The 22738-nt window shown below is 27.2% G+C and overlaps 3 protein-coding genes across 7 annotated transcripts; 1 reads left to right on the top strand and 2 right to left on the bottom strand.

Annotated features, from left to right (window-relative positions):
* LOC132939898 (PRELI domain-containing protein 2-like) lies at positions 1 to 5488 on the bottom strand. 3 transcript variants are annotated; one of them, XM_061007315.1, is made up of 5 exons: positions 5146 to 5409; positions 4691 to 5057; positions 1957 to 2185; positions 1125 to 1328; positions 1 to 233 (listed from the first exon to the last, which is right to left on the bottom strand). In XM_061007315.1, the coding sequence occupies exons 2-4, from the start codon at positions 4815 to 4817 to the stop codon at positions 1163 to 1165; spliced, it is 522 nt and encodes a 173-aa protein (XP_060863298.1). In that variant the 5' UTR covers positions 4818 to 5057; positions 5146 to 5409; the 3' UTR covers positions 1 to 233; positions 1125 to 1162. The 3 variants fall into 3 exon arrangements, with proteins under 3 accessions (XP_060863298.1, XP_060863299.1, XP_060863297.1); XM_061007316.1 differs by having other exon boundaries at positions 1 to 1328; positions 1957 to 2092; positions 5146 to 5488; XM_061007314.1 differs by having other exon boundaries at positions 1 to 1328; positions 5146 to 5406.
* A 137-nt stretch (positions 5489 to 5625) lies between these two features.
* Positions 5626 to 10492, top strand: LOC132939893 (putative autophagy-related protein 11). Of its 3 annotated transcripts, none has more exons than XM_061007305.1 (8): positions 5626 to 5985; positions 7169 to 7376; positions 7433 to 7570; positions 7648 to 7835; positions 7912 to 8039; positions 8100 to 8277; positions 8339 to 8508; positions 10023 to 10492. In XM_061007305.1, exons 2-8 carry the CDS (start codon positions 7184 to 7186, stop codon positions 10384 to 10386), a joined length of 1359 nt encoding a protein of 452 aa, XP_060863288.1. In that variant the 5' UTR covers positions 5626 to 5985; positions 7169 to 7183; the 3' UTR covers positions 10387 to 10492. The 3 variants fall into 3 exon arrangements, with proteins under 3 accessions (XP_060863288.1, XP_060863287.1, XP_060863289.1); XM_061007304.1 differs by lacking the exon at positions 5626 to 5985 and adding an exon at positions 6192 to 6512; XM_061007306.1 differs by lacking the exon at positions 5626 to 5985 and adding an exon at positions 6332 to 6349.
* On the bottom strand, positions 10461 to 16504 carry LOC132939892 (tyrosine--tRNA ligase, cytoplasmic). Its single transcript, XM_061007303.1, has 10 exons — positions 16035 to 16504; positions 14889 to 15064; positions 14003 to 14124; positions 13110 to 13250; positions 12837 to 13022; positions 12534 to 12764; positions 11823 to 11948; positions 11292 to 11442; positions 10712 to 10856; positions 10461 to 10642 (listed from the first exon to the last, which is right to left on the bottom strand). Exons 1-10 carry the CDS (start codon positions 16227 to 16229, stop codon positions 10532 to 10534), a joined length of 1584 nt encoding a protein of 527 aa, XP_060863286.1. The 5' UTR covers positions 16230 to 16504; the 3' UTR covers positions 10461 to 10531.
* Positions 16505 to 22738: the final 6234 nt, after the last annotated feature.

Below are 22738 nucleotides of genomic sequence, written 5' to 3'. Positions count from 1 at the left end.
TCCAAATTGAACTGTTTTATTCTGATTTATTAAATGATTAATACCAGTTTAAAAATGTAACAAATATAAATAAAACAGATTGTTTTGCATTTGTTATTTTAAAATTGTATATATAATTATTAATTCCATACATATTAACAATGGTGAGATATAATTTTTTATAGTAGGTAAGACAATTTAATAGGTAATATTTTCTGTTCTTCAAAAATGCATTTAATACAGATCTTCTACACCAGTGGTTCCCAACGTGGGCGCTACCGCCCCCTTGTGGGCATTTTTTATTTTGAAGGGGGCGTTTTTATGAGGGGGGCGCTAAAGGGGTCGCTCATCTATCAAATAATTTTTTTTGGTTTATAACTGATTGTAATGAAATGTATAACTGCGTAGAATAAAAACTCCAAAAAAATAAATTTAAAATACCAAATGTAATCATTATCATATAATAATATGAGTACTAGATTTAAGGATATCAACGAACTGATAATATCTGAATGGGTATTGAATCCATTTTTAGCAGATATAAAAAATTTCCAACCATTAATTCAAGAAGAACTACTCGAAAGGAAGCACAATGAAAAAGCTAAAATCGATTTTAAATATAATGGATACGATTTGTTTTGGCTCAAACAAAATCTATGTACCCTCAACTTTGGAAAGAAGTGGAATTACTAATTATGGCTTTTCCGTCGACATACCTAGTCGAAAAAGGCTTTAGTGCGGTTCAACTACTTTTGACCAAATCAAGAAACAAATTAGAAATATGTGAAAGAAGAGATTTAAGACTAATGCTGACATCTATTGAGCCAGATATCATTTCGTTAGCAGGAAACCATCAACCTCAGGGCAGTCATTAGTCACATAAGTATTTTTTGTGTTATAATTTTATATTAGCAAATTCGAAATCAAATTATATAATTCATATTATTAGTAGGTATTTAAATTTAAAATTAACTAAATTGTAGCGATAAAATGTTAAATGATATTTTGTCTTAAATTAAATAGCTTATTAAAAAATAAAACTTTTATATTTTGAAAAATTGATGGGGGGGGGGAGGGCGGTGTGAGATTTTTAAAATCTAAAAGGGGCGTTGAGTAAAAAAAGGTTGGGAAACACTGTTCTACACTATACTATTAATTGTTTAAAAATACAAATTCAAAATTCTTACATTAATATATCACTATTTTTCAAACATTCCTGGTCGATTATTTTAATATGTTCCAACAACTTTTTTTCTGTATATTTTTTCAAAAAATACTCTACTGCATATCCAACTCCGTGAGGCTGTGTTCCAAAAAAATCTGTTATGCCATCAATTTCATACTTAGTCCTGAATACAAAATAACCAATACACATATTACATGAATAAGTATAAAATAAATAAATATAACTTTAGTCTTTAATTGATATTTGAGTATCTAATAAGTATATAATTATTTATATGATATAACTATCATCAACAAGTTGAAACAAAATATACCTATATCTTAGTCTGTGATGAGAAACTCTTTATCGGAACTACTGGAATTACACTGTGATTCGTTTAAACTTTTATAGGCTCCGCAAAATAATGCAATATCAAATATAATAATAATAATATCGTTGCACACATTCCTAGTTCCTATTTCCTATGCAGCGGCGTGTATCATAAAAAGTTGCTCAAATAATTTTAGGCGACATACCCCTATACTGTTATACCGACCTATAAAATTTTCTATTTTTCTTCTATCAATACCCACCCATATTTAAGGTGTTCTCTGAGCAACACTTGGACCCTATGTTACACGCCACAGTTCTTATGGATGATAATTAATAATAAAATATTCGTCCAAAAAATAACATCTAGTGTAAAAGTTTTAATTTTAGTGACCTCTTCTCCGACGCCACTGTAGATCATAAAATATAATTTATAGGGCCTGTATCATTTAACAGTTGAGTCACAACGTAATTATATTTACCATGTTGGGTTTGGTGTAATTGATAATGTTATTATATTAGATAACGTGGCTATTTCTGACCAACTCAAATTTCTCGTTCTTGCCCAAAATTTTTGACCTTTTTCGTCATACCAACATTCTTCTTCAATAAGTATTTCTGGAACATGTAGTATTTGATCGCGCCTTAATACTTGAGGTATAATATTATGACATACTAGCCTATGTTTAGTATATTCAAATCCATGTTCATCTAAAAAAAGTTAACTTCAACTTCATATGCTGACATGCGGTTATAAAAGGAAATTATATTAAATATAATAATTATTAATACTTTAATAGGTAGGTAGGTAGGTTATGAATAAATAATATTATTCTTGTAATTAATAAAATCATAAATGTTAATATACTAGGGTAGAGAAGTTATACAAATTGACAAAATACCTATGTATTAAAATATTACTCAAGTGGGTTGCCAAAGTGCAGTGATTTCAAAAAATATATGGAGGACGTAGGTATATACTATATACTCTGTTAAACCACTGAATTTTATTTATTTAGTTCAGTGTGTTCAACGATAAAGCCAGTGGTAAATTTATGAAGGGTCCCGCAGACACCTATATAAATATGTATATTATATTCAATATTGCATACACTAGTAAATAGGGTTATTGATTACATACAAATTTCAAATATACTGAATGTGTCCGTGAAGATATACCCATTAGCCGTCACCCGGACAAAACTGGTTTTTCGCCGTTTTACCTATAAACTAAAAAAATTATTAAATATCTTGAGATTAATGATGAAAATAAAATGTTGAAAAGTTAAAATTTTTACAAAAATAAACTTAACAATAATGGCTATCTTCAATTGTTTCAAAAATTTTTATAAAATATTTTACCAAAAAATTTAATTTAATTTAAAAAAAAAATATGTGCAGTCCTTGTCTTTGTGAGTCTAATAAAAAAAAAACAGATTTACTATATATTTATTATCTCAGGAGATATCTCAATGGGTAAATCCTCACGGGACGCACTCTGTATATTTATAAAAATAAAAATAGGTACCTACCTGCCTAATTTTGAAATATATATTATTTTTAAGGTTCCCGTCATACGGTCAACCCGTAAACTCCGTCACTGTAGAGGCGGTAGATCCATAAATATTAAATAGGTAACACAAAAATATTTTGAACATATGACCATAATTTTGATTCAAGTTTTTTTTTGGATACAGACATACGGTTAGGTGAACTTACTTTAAAAAATTTCAACCTAACTATTTGAGTTGAGTTTGAATATTTAACCAACTTTTTTTTTAGGAACTGACTAAGCTTTTTCAAAAGTAAAAAAATGAGTGGGTAATAAATATAATGTCTTCTCATTTCACCGTATCTTGCTTTTGATAGTTCATGTATAGGTAGCCTAAGGTAGGTATATTGTATATTTGTATTATTAATAATGTAATATGCTAATAACAAACGTTATATAGACTATTTTGGATTACAGAGAATAGAGAAATTACTATTTTTCAAGAACTAAGATAGTGAGACACTACATAAATATTGAGTTTGAGTGTGTACTGTGTAATAAATTTTTTTTATTAAACATTAATATTATTATTACGAACAATTTGAAAACTTAAACAAAATATTTCCAAACTCAACAATAGCAAACGCCACAATAATTAGTTATCCTTTACCAAATTAAATTCTAATTATCTAATATAACGAAAAATTATAGTAATCCCCGCATATAAAACATATTTGGCTTTCAGAGTTAAAACAAATATCTATGGTAGACTGGTAGAGTATTCCAAAAAAGATATGATGATATTATTTAATTATTATGTAATAGGAAAAATGGAAATGTAAGGTTTTATATATGACCTAATAGTTACATAATTTATAATGAAAATATAATACATTTTTTTTTCAGATGTATTTGTATTTACTTATTGAAATCTATTGAATTTTATATCTTGTATTTAATCGATGAAAATTTTTGTTCTTAGTGTTTAGTACCTATTTAAATTTTAAATACAATTTCAAGAGTATTTTGCTTAGTCCTGAATTTATAGTATATTAATATGTATAAGTATGTAGAAATATAGAATTAATAAAAAATTACCTGCATAATTAATTTTTATTGACAAATAAGTTGGCTTTTTATCTGGTGTTTTTTTTCCAAAAGTCCACCAAGCATGCTTAAAATTGCAAAAATCAAAATTTGAATTAATGAATTATCAAAAGAAAAATAGGGGTAACCATGTTTGGTGAATCACACTGTATGCCTGTATATATCCCGATAGCCTGCTGTGTTGAATAAAAACAATAACACAACTATATAGGTATCTATAATGACTAATGGCCAATTGCGGGTAATGATAAGGTATTTAAAGAAGTTATGAGTCATGACGAATAACATTGAAAATACATTTTTTTCGTCATAATTCATAAGGTACCTATTCTAATTTATAATTAATAGTAGGTATAGCCTATTATATTATAGCACGCATATGTAGCCACGTGCCCACGTAGGTACATAATATTTCTTATACCTTAGAAATAATTACGCTTTACTCAAACAACAACATATCATATTTTACTGGAAAATCAGTAGAATATGAAAACATATTATACGAAAAAAAAAAAATGTTTTAAAATGTTGTATATTGATTTCTATATGAAATTTGTGTTTTGGTTTTCTAGAAAAACAACATGCAAATCCTATAACTTCTCTGCCTTACTTATTACCGATGTGCGCATCAATTAATTCTGAGATTTTAACAACATCGTCTTTTTGTCTGATTTGATTGTAGTAAGTTTTAATTGTTTGAAATGGTTGCTGGAATATGTGCACTAATGAAACTGTTAAAACCATTATTGTATTATATATATAAAAAAAAGTATAATATTATTATTTATTTTACTTTTAACACGGTGAAGTTAAACGTATTCAATAACTAATAAGCATATATAGTAAAAATGTTTTGTGAATCATTTCAAACTGTTGTACACTAGTTAATAACCATTATTCAATATTAAATTAACGTAAATATTGAAGGACTTCCGACTATTACACATTGAATTGGACTTGGAACTTGAATAGGAACTGAGGTCACTATATCATAGTACAAAATATATGAACTGGTTTTCAATTGTTTTTACTAATTTTACTGCTGTACGGGAAATTAATTTCAAAGACTTACCTATTGTAATTTGTAAAGTGTAAACGTTACGTTGCGGTTTGTACAAGATTTTAAAATGTATGAGAAATAATACAATTATAAAAAAATATAATTCTAAAATAGTAAAATGTAGAAAAAATCTTTTTATATTTTAATTTTAAATTATATAAAAACAATAATTCATGTACGGAGAACTTGAAAATGTCGTTTTAGTCATTAGATTACATTTTTATAATGCAACTTAAACACATTTGTATCGACTGTCGGACTCAATTAATAACTTCCTACAAATATGGATTGCATATTGTTTCAAGCCAAAGACCAGCAGTTCCCAAACTCCAAAGTGTGCCCTGCAGTGTCTTTACAGGGGCACTACGCTGCCGTAGATTTTTTTTATGGTCCAAAAATAAATTTGAAAACCTGGTTTTTATCAATTTTTCTGTTTTTTATGATTAGTTTTAGTATCCATAATAACTGGGAAGGGTGCTCTGAAAAGACCGTGAGGCATGAGCCAAACAATTTTGGGAACCCCTCCCTTAGACTATATTTTATTAATTTAATAAGTGACCTAAGGCCAAAGATGAGTACCTATTCATATGGACTTAAAGTTGTTATCTTAATTTAGACGTGTAAGTAAATTTGCTGATTCACCAATCATGCTCGCCTCCTTTTTTCTGCAATAACGCAGTTAGTCAAAACCTGGTTTTCGGATTTTTTTTAAATATTTTACAAGGTGATGACACGAAAAAAAAAAAAAAAAAGCACACATTATTGTAAAATCAATACATTCATCACTCCGCTCAGAATCTAAAAGAACAAGGAATTTTGCGTATTGTACAGTTGTGCGTATTATTGCTGTCAGTAAGTTGTTGGATAGACACTGTGCATAATTTTAAAAAGCGCGTCAATTATTTTGAAAACCATTAATGGAAATTTGCCACTTGTAGTCATATTATGCTTATAGTGCAATTATAGCTCACGCTATCCACTTTTCGAGCGCATCTTTCCATGAAAAAATATTTAATCATGCATATTTTTATTATGTTATTTTGTTCCAATAGGCGATAACAATAAAACTTGATAACGGATCGTGGACGACGGTTTTTTTAAATAGTTTTTTTTTTGTTCATAGTCCATACTCTACCTTCTACAATCTTTGTTCTTTAGGTATAACAAGTATACAGACTGCAGAGTACAGACTTTTATATATAAATTATTAAAACTGGTAAAATTTGGCAAAATAATCAAAAATTAAAATAATTTTCCCAATATTCTTTAATTTTAATTTTTTGCTGTGTTTGGATACTAATTTATTCGTGAATTCTATGAGTATAAATCAAATTGTTAATCATTTAATTTAATAATTTATAGTACCTTTATATTTAAAAGTAAGTGAATAGGTGTTATCTTATATTATTTTTTTTTTTAAATAGAACTACGTTAAATAAGCATAATAGAATCACAAGTATTACCTAGGTATACTATTATAGTGAATTATAATTTTAAAAATAAATAAATCCCTATTATTTATACGAATAAATTACATACTAATTTATACACTATTCCTATTAAACATTTAATTATCATTCCATATAATTCAATGTTTTTAAGTTTATTAGTTTGATTTTTGTATTGTTTATTAATACTTCATTATTCTTAGTGTTATTACTTCCCAATTTCATTTGTACCTACACTTTAATTTCAATAGAAGTTTCAATGGTTGTTCCTTTATTTTTATCTACTTACTGTATTTTTTTAAAACGTGTAAATAGTTTATTATAGTTATTGGTCATTATTTAAATATGACGATTCCTGACCACAGATCATAGATCTGTTTTAATATAAATCAATGACTCAGTTTAAATAAAAATAAATCACAACACTAAGCTAATTCAACATTGTTTATCTCCTCAAAAAAACAACATACTTCGATTGAAAATAAATATAAATAAAATTAAGTAATTGATATTTTCTTATAGGTATTTTATAGAAAATGAAACATAATTTAGTAGACACTGTACATTAATTGAATATTTTTTTTCAGGATCGACATAATATTATGGAATCAAAGTCATGTAGACAGAAAAATGCTATGATTTCTTTATCAAAACCAAAATATAAAACAGCTTTACCAGAAAAACAGAATACCTGGGGTAACCTATTAAATAAGAAATCAGTCGGTACTAATACAGCAATAACTTCCAAAATTAAACCTAAAAAATATTCCTCTATTCCTGAGATGAATACTAAAAGTATAAACATTGTATTTTTTTATAAAAATTAATATTTAATTAGTTTTTATTTTAAGCAATGACCAAGAGTGTACAGTGTAGTGATTCACCTATTGATAAAGAATGCAAAAGTTCTAACTCACTTTCTGTATTCAATCCAATCAGAACATTACAATTTCTACTAAAGGAAATTATGGAGTATCCAGGTGTTAAAAGTTAGAAAACATTTTTTAATTTTTATTATATTTGTATTTTTATGAATTGTTATATTTTTTGATTGAATGTTTATTAGATGGAGACATTGCAAAAATTGTTGATGAAATGCAAGTGGTTGTAGAAAGAATTGTTGATGAATGTGCTGAAAATTTGCCTAGCCCTAAAATAAATAATATCCCAGTTATGAATTACAATTCTATGGTTCCAACAAGAGATAATGATTATTGTAAAGATTTAAAATATGATAACAGTTCTCAAGAAAATGTAAGTAAAAATGTATTTATTATTTTTTATTAACAAATCATTAATATTTTATTTTTCACAATAATTTATATTTTAGAAATATTTGTCCGTACTGCTAGGGAAAATATCAGAACTTGAAAATCATTATAGTCAGTTGACAAAAGATAACACTAAATGTAAAGAAAAACTACAGTGTGTGACATCTGAAAGGGATAGTTTACTTGAGTAAATAAATTAAAAACTGTTTTGAATGTTTCTGTTTTTTTAATTTTAATATTTAAATAGGAAATATAAAGAATCATGCAATTCATTGGAAAAGTTGAATAATCGCGAGCGTGAATATTTAGATACAATCACAGAACTTAAATCTAAACTTATAGCTTCAGATAAATTGATTAGAAACCAGGAAATCATTATTACAAGTTTAAATAAAAGATTGAATAATTTACCAAATAAAAACAAAGTTTGTGTAAATTCATTTTTTTTTTATAAGATGAATTTTTATTCTTAACATTATTATACAGGTTAAGGACAAAGTGAATGGAAATATTCAAACTGAACATAATAATACTTACCAAACAATACTAAAAGAAAATAATGAATTCAACAAAATTACAAAATCAGATCTGGAGAAATTAGCTATTACCAGAAGTCTCAAAGATAATGAAGTCTCCAAGCTTAGATCAGATATAAAGTAATGCTTTTTGGTTGATTATTTTTACATTTATTAAATAATATTATGCTATAATGGTGATGGCGGCATCTCTCTCCGGACACTGACTTGAAGAAAAATGCCGCTTGTAGCCGGATTTAAACCGGCGACGGTGTGCATTACAACCGACACCTTGGTCTGCTCGGCCACTCTGTCCCCTTAAATACTTTTATTTATTCAAACATTGCCTATGTTCACTTACAATAAAATTTCTCCTACCTTACTCTCTATATAACTATGCTTTTATTCTTATACTTTCCTACTTAGCTTGTATATGATTCTTCAGCCACGTTACTCTTATTTACATATACTTAAATTCACATAAATTTCAAAAAAAAAAATTCAATTTTAATTTTATTGTGTAAATTCTCTAATAGTGTTACTCTTTTATTTCCTTTATTTCCTTCTTAAGCTTAACACTTAAAATCTCGCAAAAAATTTAATTTAATTTTTATTTTTATTATATAAAGTATAATCACTACACTCTTATAACTTAAATTTATAATATCATAAATCTTAAATGAAAAAAAAACCTCAATTATTCTTAACCTGACTACACTTTTACTCTATTATTTTGATACACTTCAATTAACGTAAATTAACTAGTAACAAAATAAAAATCTAAACCAATCGCAAATAATTGTAACTTCAACTACTTAAGAGCTTCAGCGCCTCCACCAATATGTAACGTGGTCGGGGATGACCAGTTAAATATAGGATATTCAGGGGGCAGGGAAGAAGTTAGTTTCTTTTGAATATATTTTTAATATTACAAATAAATTACGATCTTAATAATTGTCAATACATAAAAGTTAACTATTACTTAATACTTACGAACAGAGTTTACCAAAATGTAGTACTGTCTTGGAGTTTCGGTGCTTCATGATGGTAATTGCGGAGAACTTGTGAGAATTTATCTTACATATGGGTATTCGGGTAGCCTTACAATGTGGCACCAAAAAAGGAGGGACTTAATATAGTCAGCATATTATTGTAAATGATAGGTACATATTATATATAACATATGTGCCTAGAGTACACGTTATGTTTATAAAATAGAAGTAAGATGTAACAATTGTTAGAATAGCATAAATATTTTTTTATTTCTGGAACTTGTGAATTCTATTTTGCATTTTTATCTCCCCAATCAAGAATGTTTTAGTATTTTCGTGACAAAATCATTTTAACCATTATAATTAATGTAAAATACATAAAAAAAAATGCAATCAAGCATGGACAAATTAAAATAATTTTTTTTTTTTATTGAATTTGAGCCCGGCACTCATCCGGGAACTAGTGGCAGTAGATGTTACTCTCAGTCATGTTGCTTGACTGACTGCAACCAACCCATAAAATAAAATAAGATAAATTATGTTTCTATTTATAAAAAATCTCTAGTAATTGATTTATTTAAGCTATTTTAGCTTCAGCTGATTTTTAAAATAATATTAATGAACAATGATTTGTATTATATTTATACTTTATATATTTTCTAGACAAATGAAGCAAATTGTATTAACTGGATTAGAAAATAAAGATATTAAATCTGTGTCAATGACATCATTGAAATCAGAAGGCGACCTAATAAAAGATTTTCCTAAGTATGGTGATAAAAGTTACGTAGAACATGATATCGATACAAAATATATTGCGTATAACAGAGAAGCATCAGCCATAAAATTAGCTAAGACAGAACTTCAACAGTTATTTGAAACAATTAAAAAACAAACTCATAATTCAAAAAAACTTTTTAATTCCACTTTTGTTGATAACGAAAAGGTTTTAAGTGATATTTCTGATGAAGAGGAAAACTCAAATGTATCAAACTTTATGAGTGTAGTGACTCATTCAAGTTGTTAATTATTGTATGCACTTGGAAAAGATTTTTAATTGTATTATTAAATTATTTTAGAATGTAAATATAGATATAAATATACATAAAAAATAAATTGTATTTAATTATGTATGTATGTATTTAATTGTTGTTATTATATCTTAAAAAAAATTAAGCAATATTAACATTTTTTAGTGATTTGCTCAGAATTTTTCCAGCATTTGTCATCAAGTTGTTGGATTGCCATTGAGCCTCACATAAATTTGAAACTTTTAAGTCAACCTAAAAAAAAATTAAATTTTAAGAAATTTAGGATATAGAAAAAGAATTAATTTATTAATTATATTTTACCTGAAGTTGTTCCCAAATTTTTTTTTTGGGATTCAAAATTTTGTCTGGTTCACCTTGTTCATAACTTTCAATAAAAACTTTATCACCTGGTTTACTTTCTCCAGCTGGCTCTAAAGGCTCAACAGACTTAACTCCGTTGTTTTCACTATAACACAATAAAAACCGTACAAAAATTATTTCAAGAAGATGTCACACACGCATGTGTTGTTGCCATCTTACAAGTGTGTAACATACCAAATTTACGCTCAGCAGATCAAGTTTAGCTCTGTTAGTTTAAAAATTAGAATCGATCTATTATGAAACTTGATGGTAAGAACATAAGTGAGTTATGAGAATTTTTAATTTACGTCATTATATACACATAACTTGCTAAAAACCTGAATAATAATAAAAAAACAAACACGAACATAGATAATGTTCTCTCCATCAAGTTTCATAATAGGTCAATTCACTCTAATTCTTAAACTAATGGAGCAAACATAATCTGCTAAGCATACATTTGCTATGTTACACACTTGTAAGATGGAGACGACACATGCGGGTGTGGCGTCCACTTAATAAAATAAATATTTAATCATACATTGATGCACAAAGAACCATTCCACTCGATTCAATACCTCTCATTTTGGCAGGTTTTAAATTACATAATACAACCACTAATCTATCTTGCATTTCATTAATTGGTACATAATTTACAAGACCACTAACTATTGTTCTAGGCTGCTCTTCACCTGTGAAAAATATTAATAAATAAAATTCATTTATTAGGTAATTAATAAACAAAGAAAATTAATTCTATTCAATTAAAAACTACTAACAAGTTATTTATGACAATATAAGTACATGACTGTAAATTAATTTATATTGTCTAGTTCTCAATGTAAAGTAAAAACCATTTAAGACAAACTCCAAGGGATTAGTTGAAAAAATGTATTATGAGGTAAATTATATTAGGCTAGACATTTTTCATCAATCAACCCTGTATTCAATGGGAGTGTACTGTATTTTATATAAATATTAAAATATATAAGAAAGTTGCTAATTAATAGATATATATAATGATGAAACTCTTGTACAATATTAGCTCTAAATAAACACGTAAGATACATACCAAGATCAATCTTTTCAACATACAATGCGTCCGCTTCTGGATGTTTAGATACTTCGACTATTTTACCAACACGAATATCCAAACGACTAGGGGAAATCTCTTCTTGTTGATTGGTGTTATTTTTCTCTATTACATCACAATTAAAAAAAATATATTAGAGGATTTAACAAAAAACAAATACCAAAAAAATTAATAAATGCAACGCTAATTATTCTATTTTAAAATTAATTTAACAAATTTACATTACTCATATTAAAAAAAAAAACCGGGAAAATTGTTCAGCTGACTAGTAAGTTGTGTGTGTGCCGCATCATTGGGTCACAATAATGTATGTGTTAAATTTAAACTTAATGACAAATAATAGCGTACAAATAACAATTCTGAATGAAGACAGTCAGTCTATATATTTTTAAGGATATTTTAGAATTTATTTGTTAATTACAATTATGTAGTAACTAATACCATTGTACAACTAATACATTCATTGCTACAATCAGAACCAAAAACTCTTAAACCTAGCTTACAACCCAAAATGACATATTTTATTTAAATAAATATATACAAAATTAATAGTAATTCCGGTATAAAAAAATTAATATAGTTATATATATATATATATTAGTAGGTCTAAATTAATATTTGTAGTCAAGTAGTTTGAATATTTATTTTATAAATATGGATTTATGAAATAAAATTATAGTTGAAACATACCAGTTTTTTTTGGTTTGACTGGAGCTGGGTATGCATTAGCAACTAATTTCTGTAATTCAGGTTTATCAAATATTTTTCTAATTGGATCTAACAGTCTATTGATATAAAATTCAATAGATGCTTTTAAATCAGCTGGATGCAGCTTTTGTTCAGAAAAACAAATTTCAAGATCTTTGTAGGCGCTAAAATTCAAATCTCCTCCATTGGCTTCGTTTCTAGATATTTTAAATTCTTGAAGTAAAAGTAATTACATTTTTGTCTATATGTATTAATAAAAAAAGTGTATTATACTAAAAATCATACTTTCATTAGGTTCAAATAAACCAAAAATGACATGTTTAGCAAATGCAAGTAAACCATTTTCCGCAATATTTCCGGGTTCACAGAATGCTTTTTTCAATTTTTTCTTAACTGTAGCTGGTGAATCTAATAAATCGATTTTACTATCCACTTCAGAAGAAGACATTTTACCTCCAGCTAACCCAGGGACTAAGCATAAAATAACATATAAGCAATTAAGTAAAGTTATACTTTGACACCAAAATTATGATTATACATAGTTATAACAAAACTAACCCATTGGATTCATTAAATGTATTCTTTTTTCATAACCCAACTGAGGAAGATATTTTTCAGACATTGTAAATATCTTACGCTGGTCTACTCCACCAAACTGAGCATCAACTTTGAGATACTCTTCATCTAATGCTTGTAATCCTTAAAAGAATAATTATTTCAAAAAACAAAAATAATAATTTTATGGGCCAAACAATATTTTGTTACATCTAATAATATATCTAATATTGAAGGAAAAATAAAAAAAAATACAAAATAATATTCTATCAACATGATGATATACCATATTATGTTCTTTAAAAAATATTGGAGATGATTACTAGTTCAGATTAGTTCATTGAACTATTAAATTTATTATTACTAAATTATATTGCGTTTTAACTTTTAACTTATAATTTTGAATGTATAACAATTAGTAATGAACCGATCCCGATGTATAATAAATACATGTCTTCAAGGCTGGGCAAGTTAACGATTTTTTTAACTCGTTAAGTTAAGTTAAATTAAGTTAAAAGTTACTCGTATTTTTTATCGTTAACTTGTTAAGTTACGAGTTAACTTTGAAAAAAAGTAACTTAACTTGGTGTTAAGTTAAAATTTGCTAATTTACAAAAATAAAAAATTCCAGACACATAATATGTTAAAAATTTGCATTATTCTTCGGACGAAAATTAACTTAATTTAGATATTTTTGAAATAAAATTAACTTGAAGTTAACACGTTAATCTTGAAAAAAAAGTAACTTAATAAGTTAGAAGTTAATTTGAAAAAAAAAAAAGGTAACGAGTTAATTAACTTAACGTTTTAACTTTTAACTCGTTAATGCCCAGCATTGCATTTCTATTTCTTTAATATCTATCTGTAACCTTTAACAAAATTTATCTATAACAAACCAGGATATAGCAACCCAGACAGTAGAGGATTATCAACTTGTTTTACAACTTCAGCCCCAGCTTTCTTAGCATCATGTACAGAAATTGAAGAACTTAATCGGTACATATCCATTGTATACTCTCTAAAAAAAAAAAACAAGTTCTCAATAAAATATTATTTTTCCTTCTCCTTTTCTCCCCATCCGCAAAGATACAATTGAGTGTATGAGTCTTGCTTGTAATTCATCATAATATAAGTTTTTTTTTTACATATTTAGGTACCTACTTCATGGATCATATTAATATAGGGTGATTCTTTAATCATAATACACTCATTATTTCAAAAAGTATTAATGTTTTTGAAAATATTTTTTTACATAGTTTCAAGTTGTTAAAAAAATATATATTTATATAAATTTTTTAGTTTTTACTTTTTTGAATGACAGCATATTTTTAATTTCATAATCCAAAGCAGAATATTTTTCTAAGTATTTTGATTCATAAAAATTGAATTTAGGGCGAGTAGTTAATGAGTTATAATTTAAAGATTAGATGGGCGGAGTGGAGTGGTAAGGGGTTACCCTGCAAAATGTTTGTCCATTAACTACAAGGGACCAAATTTCAGACAACATATTGGCGCACAGGGCCGCTGTAGCCAGTGCCCCTCCTTAAATACAGCCCTGCTTAAGCTATAATTATGACTCAAATAAGATTCATAAATGAGACTTTAGCTTAAGAAAATAAAAAGTATTACTTAAATTAAGGTTGGTTGAGATCAACCTTAAGCATTACATTTAGTTATTATTACAAATTTTTATATTTTAAATTATGAAAATTAGCTTATGCAATACTTATTCTTAAGCATAAACTATAAATACGACCGTTATTGTTAAGAAGATTCATTTACTTTGAAAGTTGATATTCTGTTCCTCGTACAAATTTTAATTTTTCAAGAGAAACACCAATTGAACTTAGCATAGCTTTAATTGAGTGCTCATAATACTGTACTCTGAGTTCCAATAGTTCCCAAGGAGCCTTCATATTATCCAAATATGCATGTAAGTCAGCAAATAATATTGTAACCTAAATAAACATTTTAAAATTAGATACATTAATTTTACTTATCATCAAACACTATTATTAATGCTTGATAATATAGTTAATTTTAATAGCACAAATTAAAAAAATGTTTTTGTTATATTGGTAGGTCTATTTTCTATGTAAATATTAAAACCACTACTATTTAATATTTTAGTTAAAATAAAATGTAAGTTATGTATTATCTCAAATATTAATCTGAAGGTTAAATACTTTACTAATTTCACTAGTTTTGCTATCAATTTTAAATCGTTAACCTGAAATCTGGAAACTGGATTAAATAAGATGAATTGTATGCCCAATACTATACCGACAGTTAAATCAGTGGCGTAATTAGGAATTTGTCCTGGGCGGGGATATACATTTTTTTACACACAAAATATTAAATTTTCAAGTACATTGGTGAGTATATAATATAATATGTAATATTATGAAGGCCCTGGGGGATCCATCCCCCCTCATCCTCCCTAAATACGCACCTGAGTTAAATTATAACTTCTTTAAAAGTGATATCAACCAATAATAATTGAGATAATTGAGACAGAATCAAGTTAATTATACCTAATAACTATTTGTTAACTTTTCAGAATTCACAAAACTGTAACTTAAAAACTAAATCAATGTCTGATATTGAAATTAATACATTTATAATTCTGCGACTCATTTAGTGAACATACATATCATTTATTGATTATTTTGAAATCATTTTAAATTATTGTTTATTAAAATGTAACAGAATGTGGAATATCTAATTTTAAAAACCTATTGTATTGGCCATTAGGTATTAGCATTATTAATAGTATACAATTTATCATTAATTCTTAATAAAATTCATCTGTTTATTAAACATAAAACATTAAACATTTGACCTAATGGCCTGTGCCATTACAAAAATAACATACAAATCTTTAAAACATTACTATAATAGTCTTATTAATATTTGTCTTATACGTGCCTCACATCCAGCTTTTAAATAGTCCGCTATTTTGGATATTGGAACAAAATACGCAATGTGTGGCCGTCCAGTTGTGGCTGTACCCCAATAAATTTTTAAATCTCTTTCTTTTAGTATGACATCGAGTTTGTCTTCACCAAGAACTTCTTGAAGATTCCGTAAAATTAAATTTTTCTTTTCGATAGCAGACGACATTTTAACATGAGCCACGTGTACAAGTGAACACAGAACAGCAAAATATGGATCAAACGTCCGGCCAACTTACTCGGTTCTACGACTACAATTTGTGGTATTTTTTAATTTTAAATCTTTTATCTATAGTTTTTGCATCGTGTAATCACAGATTAGTATTTTCATATAATCTGTGGTGTAATTGAGGACAACAAATCACAAACGTGAAGTGAATGCCGAAGCGCCCGAAGCCGAATTGAAAAACTTTCACCTGATTATATTTTGTATTTCTGTGATACGACTGATACGCATAGACACGGTTTAAGATATACTTAAATCGTGCGCATAGATAATACATGTGTTATGTTTATGTCACGAACTAAGATATAATGGTCTGGAAACGACATGGTCGGCGGGGGTCGGGGGACGGCCACGAAAAGGTGTCACTTAGCTGATAAGAATACTGTTCTTGAAATTTTCAGCGCTACCGGTGGTTTTATTTGGCTACACAATTTGTATCTTAGTTCGTGTTAAATGCAGAGGGCGCTGTGAACTCCAGGAACACTGGCGACCCCCCGCACTTTGCCTCTTGTACATACATTCGTGGCCGTGACATAGGCGCAACTAGGATTAAAATTCTGGGGGGGCTAACAAAACTATTTATTTAAATTAACCCATAGGGGGCTTATATCTAAATCAATAAGGGATATTTATGGGGGAGCTAAATCTTAGTCAGGAGGGGGGGGGCTAAGTCCTAGTTGCGCCAATGGGCCGTGACAAGCTGCTCGTTTCCAATCCATTATATCTTAGTCCGTGGAGGACCTTATCTAGTTAGTTTCATGATTAAGAAAACCAATTTTTCCTAAAAATTCCCGTTTTTCTTCAATTTTAGATTTTGAGTGGAACGATGAATGTATTGATTTTACATTGATGTGTGTTTTTTTTATTTTTGTGTCTGTGTACACGATACATAGTCGAAATAATGCTTCGATTTTCAACTTCAGTATCTTGTTCGATGGGAAAGAGAATATTGTTGGTGCATTAGGGAGGTAAAAATTTTAAAAATCTCAATAATTTTCATAAGCGCTGGGAAAAACAACATAAAAATTAAGGAAAAACGGAATTTTAGGGGTACATTTTAATAATTTATTTGGGTTTTATGTCGGTGAATTAAATTTTGATTTGACATGACAATATGACTGATTTTACTGAAGAGCCATAAAATGACTAGGTGGTCAATAGACAATATATGAACAATATTATATGAGATGGCAAAAAATAAAAATTATTATTAGGTACATTATGTATTGCATAAAAAGATTTGCTATTCTAATCTATTTGAGTTGAACAATTTATACCATGTTACGTATTATTGTATTTTTGTAGTAGGTACTACTATTACTACTAGCTAAGTCCAGTGGCGCAACCAGGATTTATTCAAGCGGGGGTTCCAAAAAAATGTATCTAACTACTGTTTTTCTGTTATTTTCCTGAGTATATACATACATTTTATTTTTTAATGAACACAATTTACTGGGTTTAGGGCCAATAAAAAAACACAATTATATTATTTACAGTTTAGATTCTGAGCGGAGTGATGAATGTATTGATTTTACAATGATATGTGTTTTTTTTTTAATTTTTTCTTTATTTTTGTGTCTGTCATCATGGTTTGGGGCAGTAAAACTGCTTTGGTTTTCTTCAAGAGTATCTTGTTCGATGGGAAAGTGAATATAATAATTGGTACATTCGGGAGGAACATTTTAAAATTCTCAATAATTTTCAGAAGCGTTGGGAAAAACAACATAAAATTTAAGGAAAAACGGGAATTTTTACGCAATATCGGTATTCAACAAAATCGAATTTGATGTTTGGTGTAACTCTAAAACAAATGACCATGAAGATTTCACTGGTTGTTTATAATCGCATTTTCTATGCACGATCAAATTTTCAAAATATCTTGATTTATTTTAGGAACATTTTCAGTTTTCAATTTTAATAGTCTTTTTTTCTATGAATGTCAATAAAACTTTATTTGTTGGGTAAAAAAAGCTTGGAAATTTAATACAAGGCTCCTACTATATTGTTACAATGACATTTAAAAAATATTAAAAATCCTTAGTCATAGTTTATTTTTATACGCATTTATAAATTTCAAATCTTGACAAAATACGGAAAAATCATGAAAATAAGCTAATTATTTTGAGTTGAGAATTCGTAAAAATTCGAATTCTAAAAAATCAAACTTAAGCAGAACACAAAATGGGTATATTAAAAAAAAAAAAATAATAATAACAAAGTATACCTCTATTTGTAAAACATTTATTGTTTTACAATGAATATTAAAATCACAATTTTGTAAGGTTATTATAAATTATACATAAAACATTATTTTTTTTATACATTAGGTACCTATACATTATTACATAGCACCTACATTAAATAATATTTAAATGTTAGAAATATACCTAATGAATAATTGTTTTTTATTTGAGTTCAGAAATAATTTGGCTTATTGTAGGATATGGTTTGTCACACTTTAACTTAATATTTTAATAAAAACGTTGAATAAATAACCATACATTTATGGATTCTAATGGATATTCTAAGTTAAAAACGTGATAAATTTTAAAACACATATCTATAGCTTTGACAATTGAAAAAAATTTATATTGAAGTTCATCAAAGTATACCATTATTTCAGAAGGATTCATTATTGTACCAATTATTAGTAAGCAGGGTTGAATGGGATTATTTTAGTTTTTTCTACTTTTCAATTTTTCTTCAAGTTCCAGGGCTGTATTTGCAGTTATTACATAACTATTTTGGGAATCTTTAATAGAAAACTTTTAGATTCTGAGCGAAGCGATGAATGTATTGATTCTACAAAGATGTGTGTTTTTTTGTTTATTTTTTTTTATTTTTTTATTTTATTTTTTATTTTTGTGTCTGTCATCACCTTTTGGGACAGTAAAAGTGCTTGGATTTTTCTTGTTTTCTGTAACTTTTCTGATAGGAAAGTGAATCTAGTTGGTACTTTGGGGGGGTCAAAAGTAAAAATTTCCCAATAGTTTTCACAAGCGACGTGAAAAACAAAAGAAAAATTAAGGAAAAACGGGAATTTTTACGCAAAATCTGTTTTTGAGAAAATCGATTTTGGTTTTTGGTGTAACTCTAAAACAAAAGACCGTGGGGACATGAAATTTTGACTGAATGTTTATATTAGGATTTTCTATACACCATACAATTTTGATAATATTTTGACTCTTTTTTTTCTATAAATATCAATAAAATTTTATCTGTTGATTAAAAAAGCTTGAAAATTTAATAGAAGGCTCCTAGGTTATTGTTTCAAAGGCAGATGAAAAAAATTAAGAATCCTTAGTCATAGTTTTTATTTATAAGCATTTAAAGTTCAAATTTTGACAAAATACTGAAAAATCACGAAAATTAGCAAATTATTTTGAGTTGAGAATTCATAAAAATTTTTCTTTTTAAATCTAAGATTTGAAAATGTAATATAAGATTACTCATAAGTTTGTCTACTTTTATCAAAAAAAAAAATGTCTACAAGAAACTTAGATTAAATTTTTATGAGCGTCTGAAATTTATATTTTTACAACATTTGATATTCACTCGATTTCTCATGTAACAATTTTCTTATTTTATTGTAATTAAAAAACGAATGACTGTAAATACTTGAAAATTTCACTGAATGTTTATATTAGCATTTTCTATACACCATACAATTTTGAAAATATTTTGACTCTATTTCAGCTGTTTACGGACATTGTCAGTTTTAAATTTTTTTAGTTTTTTTTTCTATAAATATCAATAAAATTTTATTTGTTTGGTAAAAAAGCGTGAATATTTAATATAAGGCTCCTGATATACCGTTCTAATAGCGGTTAAAAAATATTAAAAATACATAGGCACAATTTTTTTTTATAAGCATTTAAAGTTCAAATGTTGACAACATTTATCAAATTTATAATTTATTAATTATTTTGTAGTTAAAAATGTATAAAATGTTTAACTTTTATGGCTAAGGATTGAAAATTTAAAACAAGGTTCCACGTAAATAGGTTATACATAAATTACTTTATTTACAATAATATCATCAAATATACTTGGTAATATCGGCTGACTGACCGTTTTCGCTCAGAATCGTTTTTCTTATACAATGATATTATATCATTGAATTCAAATTTAACACCATCCATTAAAGTGACCCACTTGTAACCTACTGAACAGCAGAGCGACATCCACGTAAATTATGAATCGAAATACTTAGAAAAATAGTCTGCTTTGGAATATGAAATTAAAACTATATGGTGTCGTTCAAAAAAGTAAAATTTGATTGAAGATTGAAAATTTAAAACAAGGCTCCGAGTAAATAGGTTATATATAAATTACTTTATTCACAATAATATCATCAAATATACTTGGTAAAATCATAGGCTGACTGTTACCTATTTATAACACATGTTATCTTATCAGTTATCGGCCGTTTTAACTCTAGTTTAAAATACAATAAAACTAACTTTAAATTTTTAAACTTCATTAAGTTATAAGAACTTTTTACTTATAGGATGTGTTTATTAACTATACATTTTTTTCGGGCGAAGCTTACATATTGTATCATTTTTTACCTGTATTTCTTTTTCGTGCGGAATTTACATGTGCCCTCCAGAAGAGAAAACACCAGGCGGCTGGTTTTACTTGTGAGTTGTGGCCGCCTGGTGTCTTCTTTTTTGGAACAGAGTTATATAGGTAATTTTAAATCACTTACTTGTACTCCGAGTCTGAGATCAAATATTTAAATACTTCACACTAATTAATAACCAAATAATTATGCAATATTCAAACCTGCACTATGACACTACATCAACAACACTGCAGTCGTCTGTCACGAGTAAAAAACCGTTTGACGTTTGACCCAACACAATATTACCAAAATTACGATAACAGTAACCAACCCGAGCGCCGACTAAAAAACAAGTGCTCACTAAAAATACATTTTTATCGGCGTACAATTCGTTTTTTATTGATTATAAATCGTTATTTTAACAGAAAATATATTAAATTATCAAAGCTATTGTTGAATTTATACATGCCTTCCATAGAGTAATTGATGAAATGTTTTTCGTTAATTTAATAAAAAATTATAAAATTAACAAACCGGTTTTTTCAAATTGAATAAGATTTGTACAAATCAATGCAGTTATTGTTACACTAATACATTCATTTTTATCAAAAATTAATCACAACCCTTTGTGAATTTTACTGCTTCTATTTCGTTCTGTGTGCATTTTTTGTCTCACTATCCTATTAGTTATAAAGTATATTTGTGACATGTTTTCTTTCATATAGACAAGAAATGTAAAAATATTTATGAATTATACGTAGATAGTTAGTTAAAACATAATCCTACAGCATTCATTTTAATTAATTGTTATGTAATTTTAAATAATCAAATACATTTTTTTTTATAAATACCGTTGATTTTATAATTTTAGGTAATTTATGAAATTAATTTCTAGTTTATTTAGTCTTTGATAGTTGATACCACAAACTTGAAAAGTTTAAACTATTGTAGGTAATGCCATCTATGAACATTTAATTTTATTATTAAAAAAGTAAAAACTTGGTTTATTACATCTTATTATTTATAAAAACAACGTTCTTAGTTCTGACGTTCATAATTGAGTGTAATAAAAATCACTTTGTAAAAAAAAAAAAAATGTTTTTATTTTTAATTAAAAAAAGTTTATTTTGCGATATTTTATATTACAACGGTAATGAATATTACTGAGATTGGGATTACGATGCACTTTGCATTGTTTTCCAAATCTAGCTACGCGATACTCGTTTTATAACATACCTACATTGATTTTTTTGACGATTTAAAATGTTAAGGTAATTTTTTAAATTTAAAGATTTTTGGAGCATTTTGAAGTTTTTTTTAATTTAAATTTAAAATTTTGCACATGTTTTTCATGAATTTTATAATAAAAATATGATCTCAATTCTAAACCTATATAGGTATAGAAAAAAAAATAGTTAATTATAAGATTAAATAAGTAGTCCAAATGATAAGTTCTGACTGTATACTTTTATACAATCATTTAAAAGTTTAAAATGTATATAATTTATACCGAATTTATTTTAAAATTTATATCTTTAATATTAACAATAAAAATAATTTAGTGCACTATTTAGAATTGTTATGGCATTTTTAAGTTTTTTAGAACATTAAAATCATCAATAATAATTATGATAATCAACCCAGAAAAAGCCAAGGGGGGACTGCCCCTACTTGCCCCCCCCAATTGTGGACGCCCTTGTCTATGTTAATCATGTAGTCATATGTATCTATGTTAATAATGTAGTCATGTGTTATGTGTATCTCTTGTCAATCAACTATAGTCTGCAGGTTAGCTCCCCGAGTAACACTCCCTGGCAGCCGCATACTACACTAGCAATCGCTAAGGAAGGGCTGACAGGTCGTGGGAGCGCGTCCAAGGGCGCAG

This window comes from Metopolophium dirhodum, chromosome 2 (assembly GCF_019925205.1).
Source record: "Metopolophium dirhodum isolate CAU chromosome 2, ASM1992520v1, whole genome shotgun sequence".
Lineage (NCBI taxonomy): Eukaryota > Metazoa > Arthropoda > Insecta > Hemiptera > Aphididae > Metopolophium > Metopolophium dirhodum.
Note: the sequence above shows the minus strand (reverse complement) of the source record. Positions and strands in the feature narration are given on the sequence as shown.

Coding starts and splice junctions, on each gene's coding strand:
- LOC132939893 (XM_061007305.1), top strand. CDS start 7,184: ATGGAATCAAAGTCATGTAGACAGAAAAATGCTATGATTTCTTTATCA. Junction 7,377..7,432: donor TCCTGAGATGAATACTAAAA/GTATAAACATTG, acceptor TTTTATTTTAAG/CAATGACCAAGAGTGTACAG. Junction 8,278..8,338: donor ATTTACCAAATAAAAACAAA/GTTTGTGTAAAT, acceptor ATTATTATACAG/GTTAAGGACAAAGTGAATGG.
- LOC132939892 (XM_061007303.1), bottom strand. CDS start 16,229: ATGTCGTCTGCTATCGAAAAGAAAAATTTAATTTTACGGAATCTTCAA. Junction 11,949..12,533: donor AGTCAAACCAAAAAAAACTG/GTATGTTTCAAC, acceptor GTGATGTAATAG/AGAAAAATAACACCAATCAA. Junction 10,643..10,711: donor AAATTTGGGAACAACTTCAG/GTAAAATATAAT, acceptor ATTTTTTTTTAG/GTTGACTTAAAAGTTTCAAA.
- LOC132939898 (XM_061007315.1), bottom strand. CDS start 4,817: ATGGTTTTAACAGTTTCATTAGTGCACATATTCCAGCAACCATTTCAA. Junction 2,186..4,690: donor ATTAATTGATGCGCACATCG/GTAATAAGTAAG, acceptor AACTTTTTTTAG/ATGAACATGGATTTGAATAT. Junction 1,329..1,956: donor ATTACACCAAACCCAACATG/GTAAATATAATT, acceptor TTTTGTATTCAG/GACTAAGTATGAAATTGATG.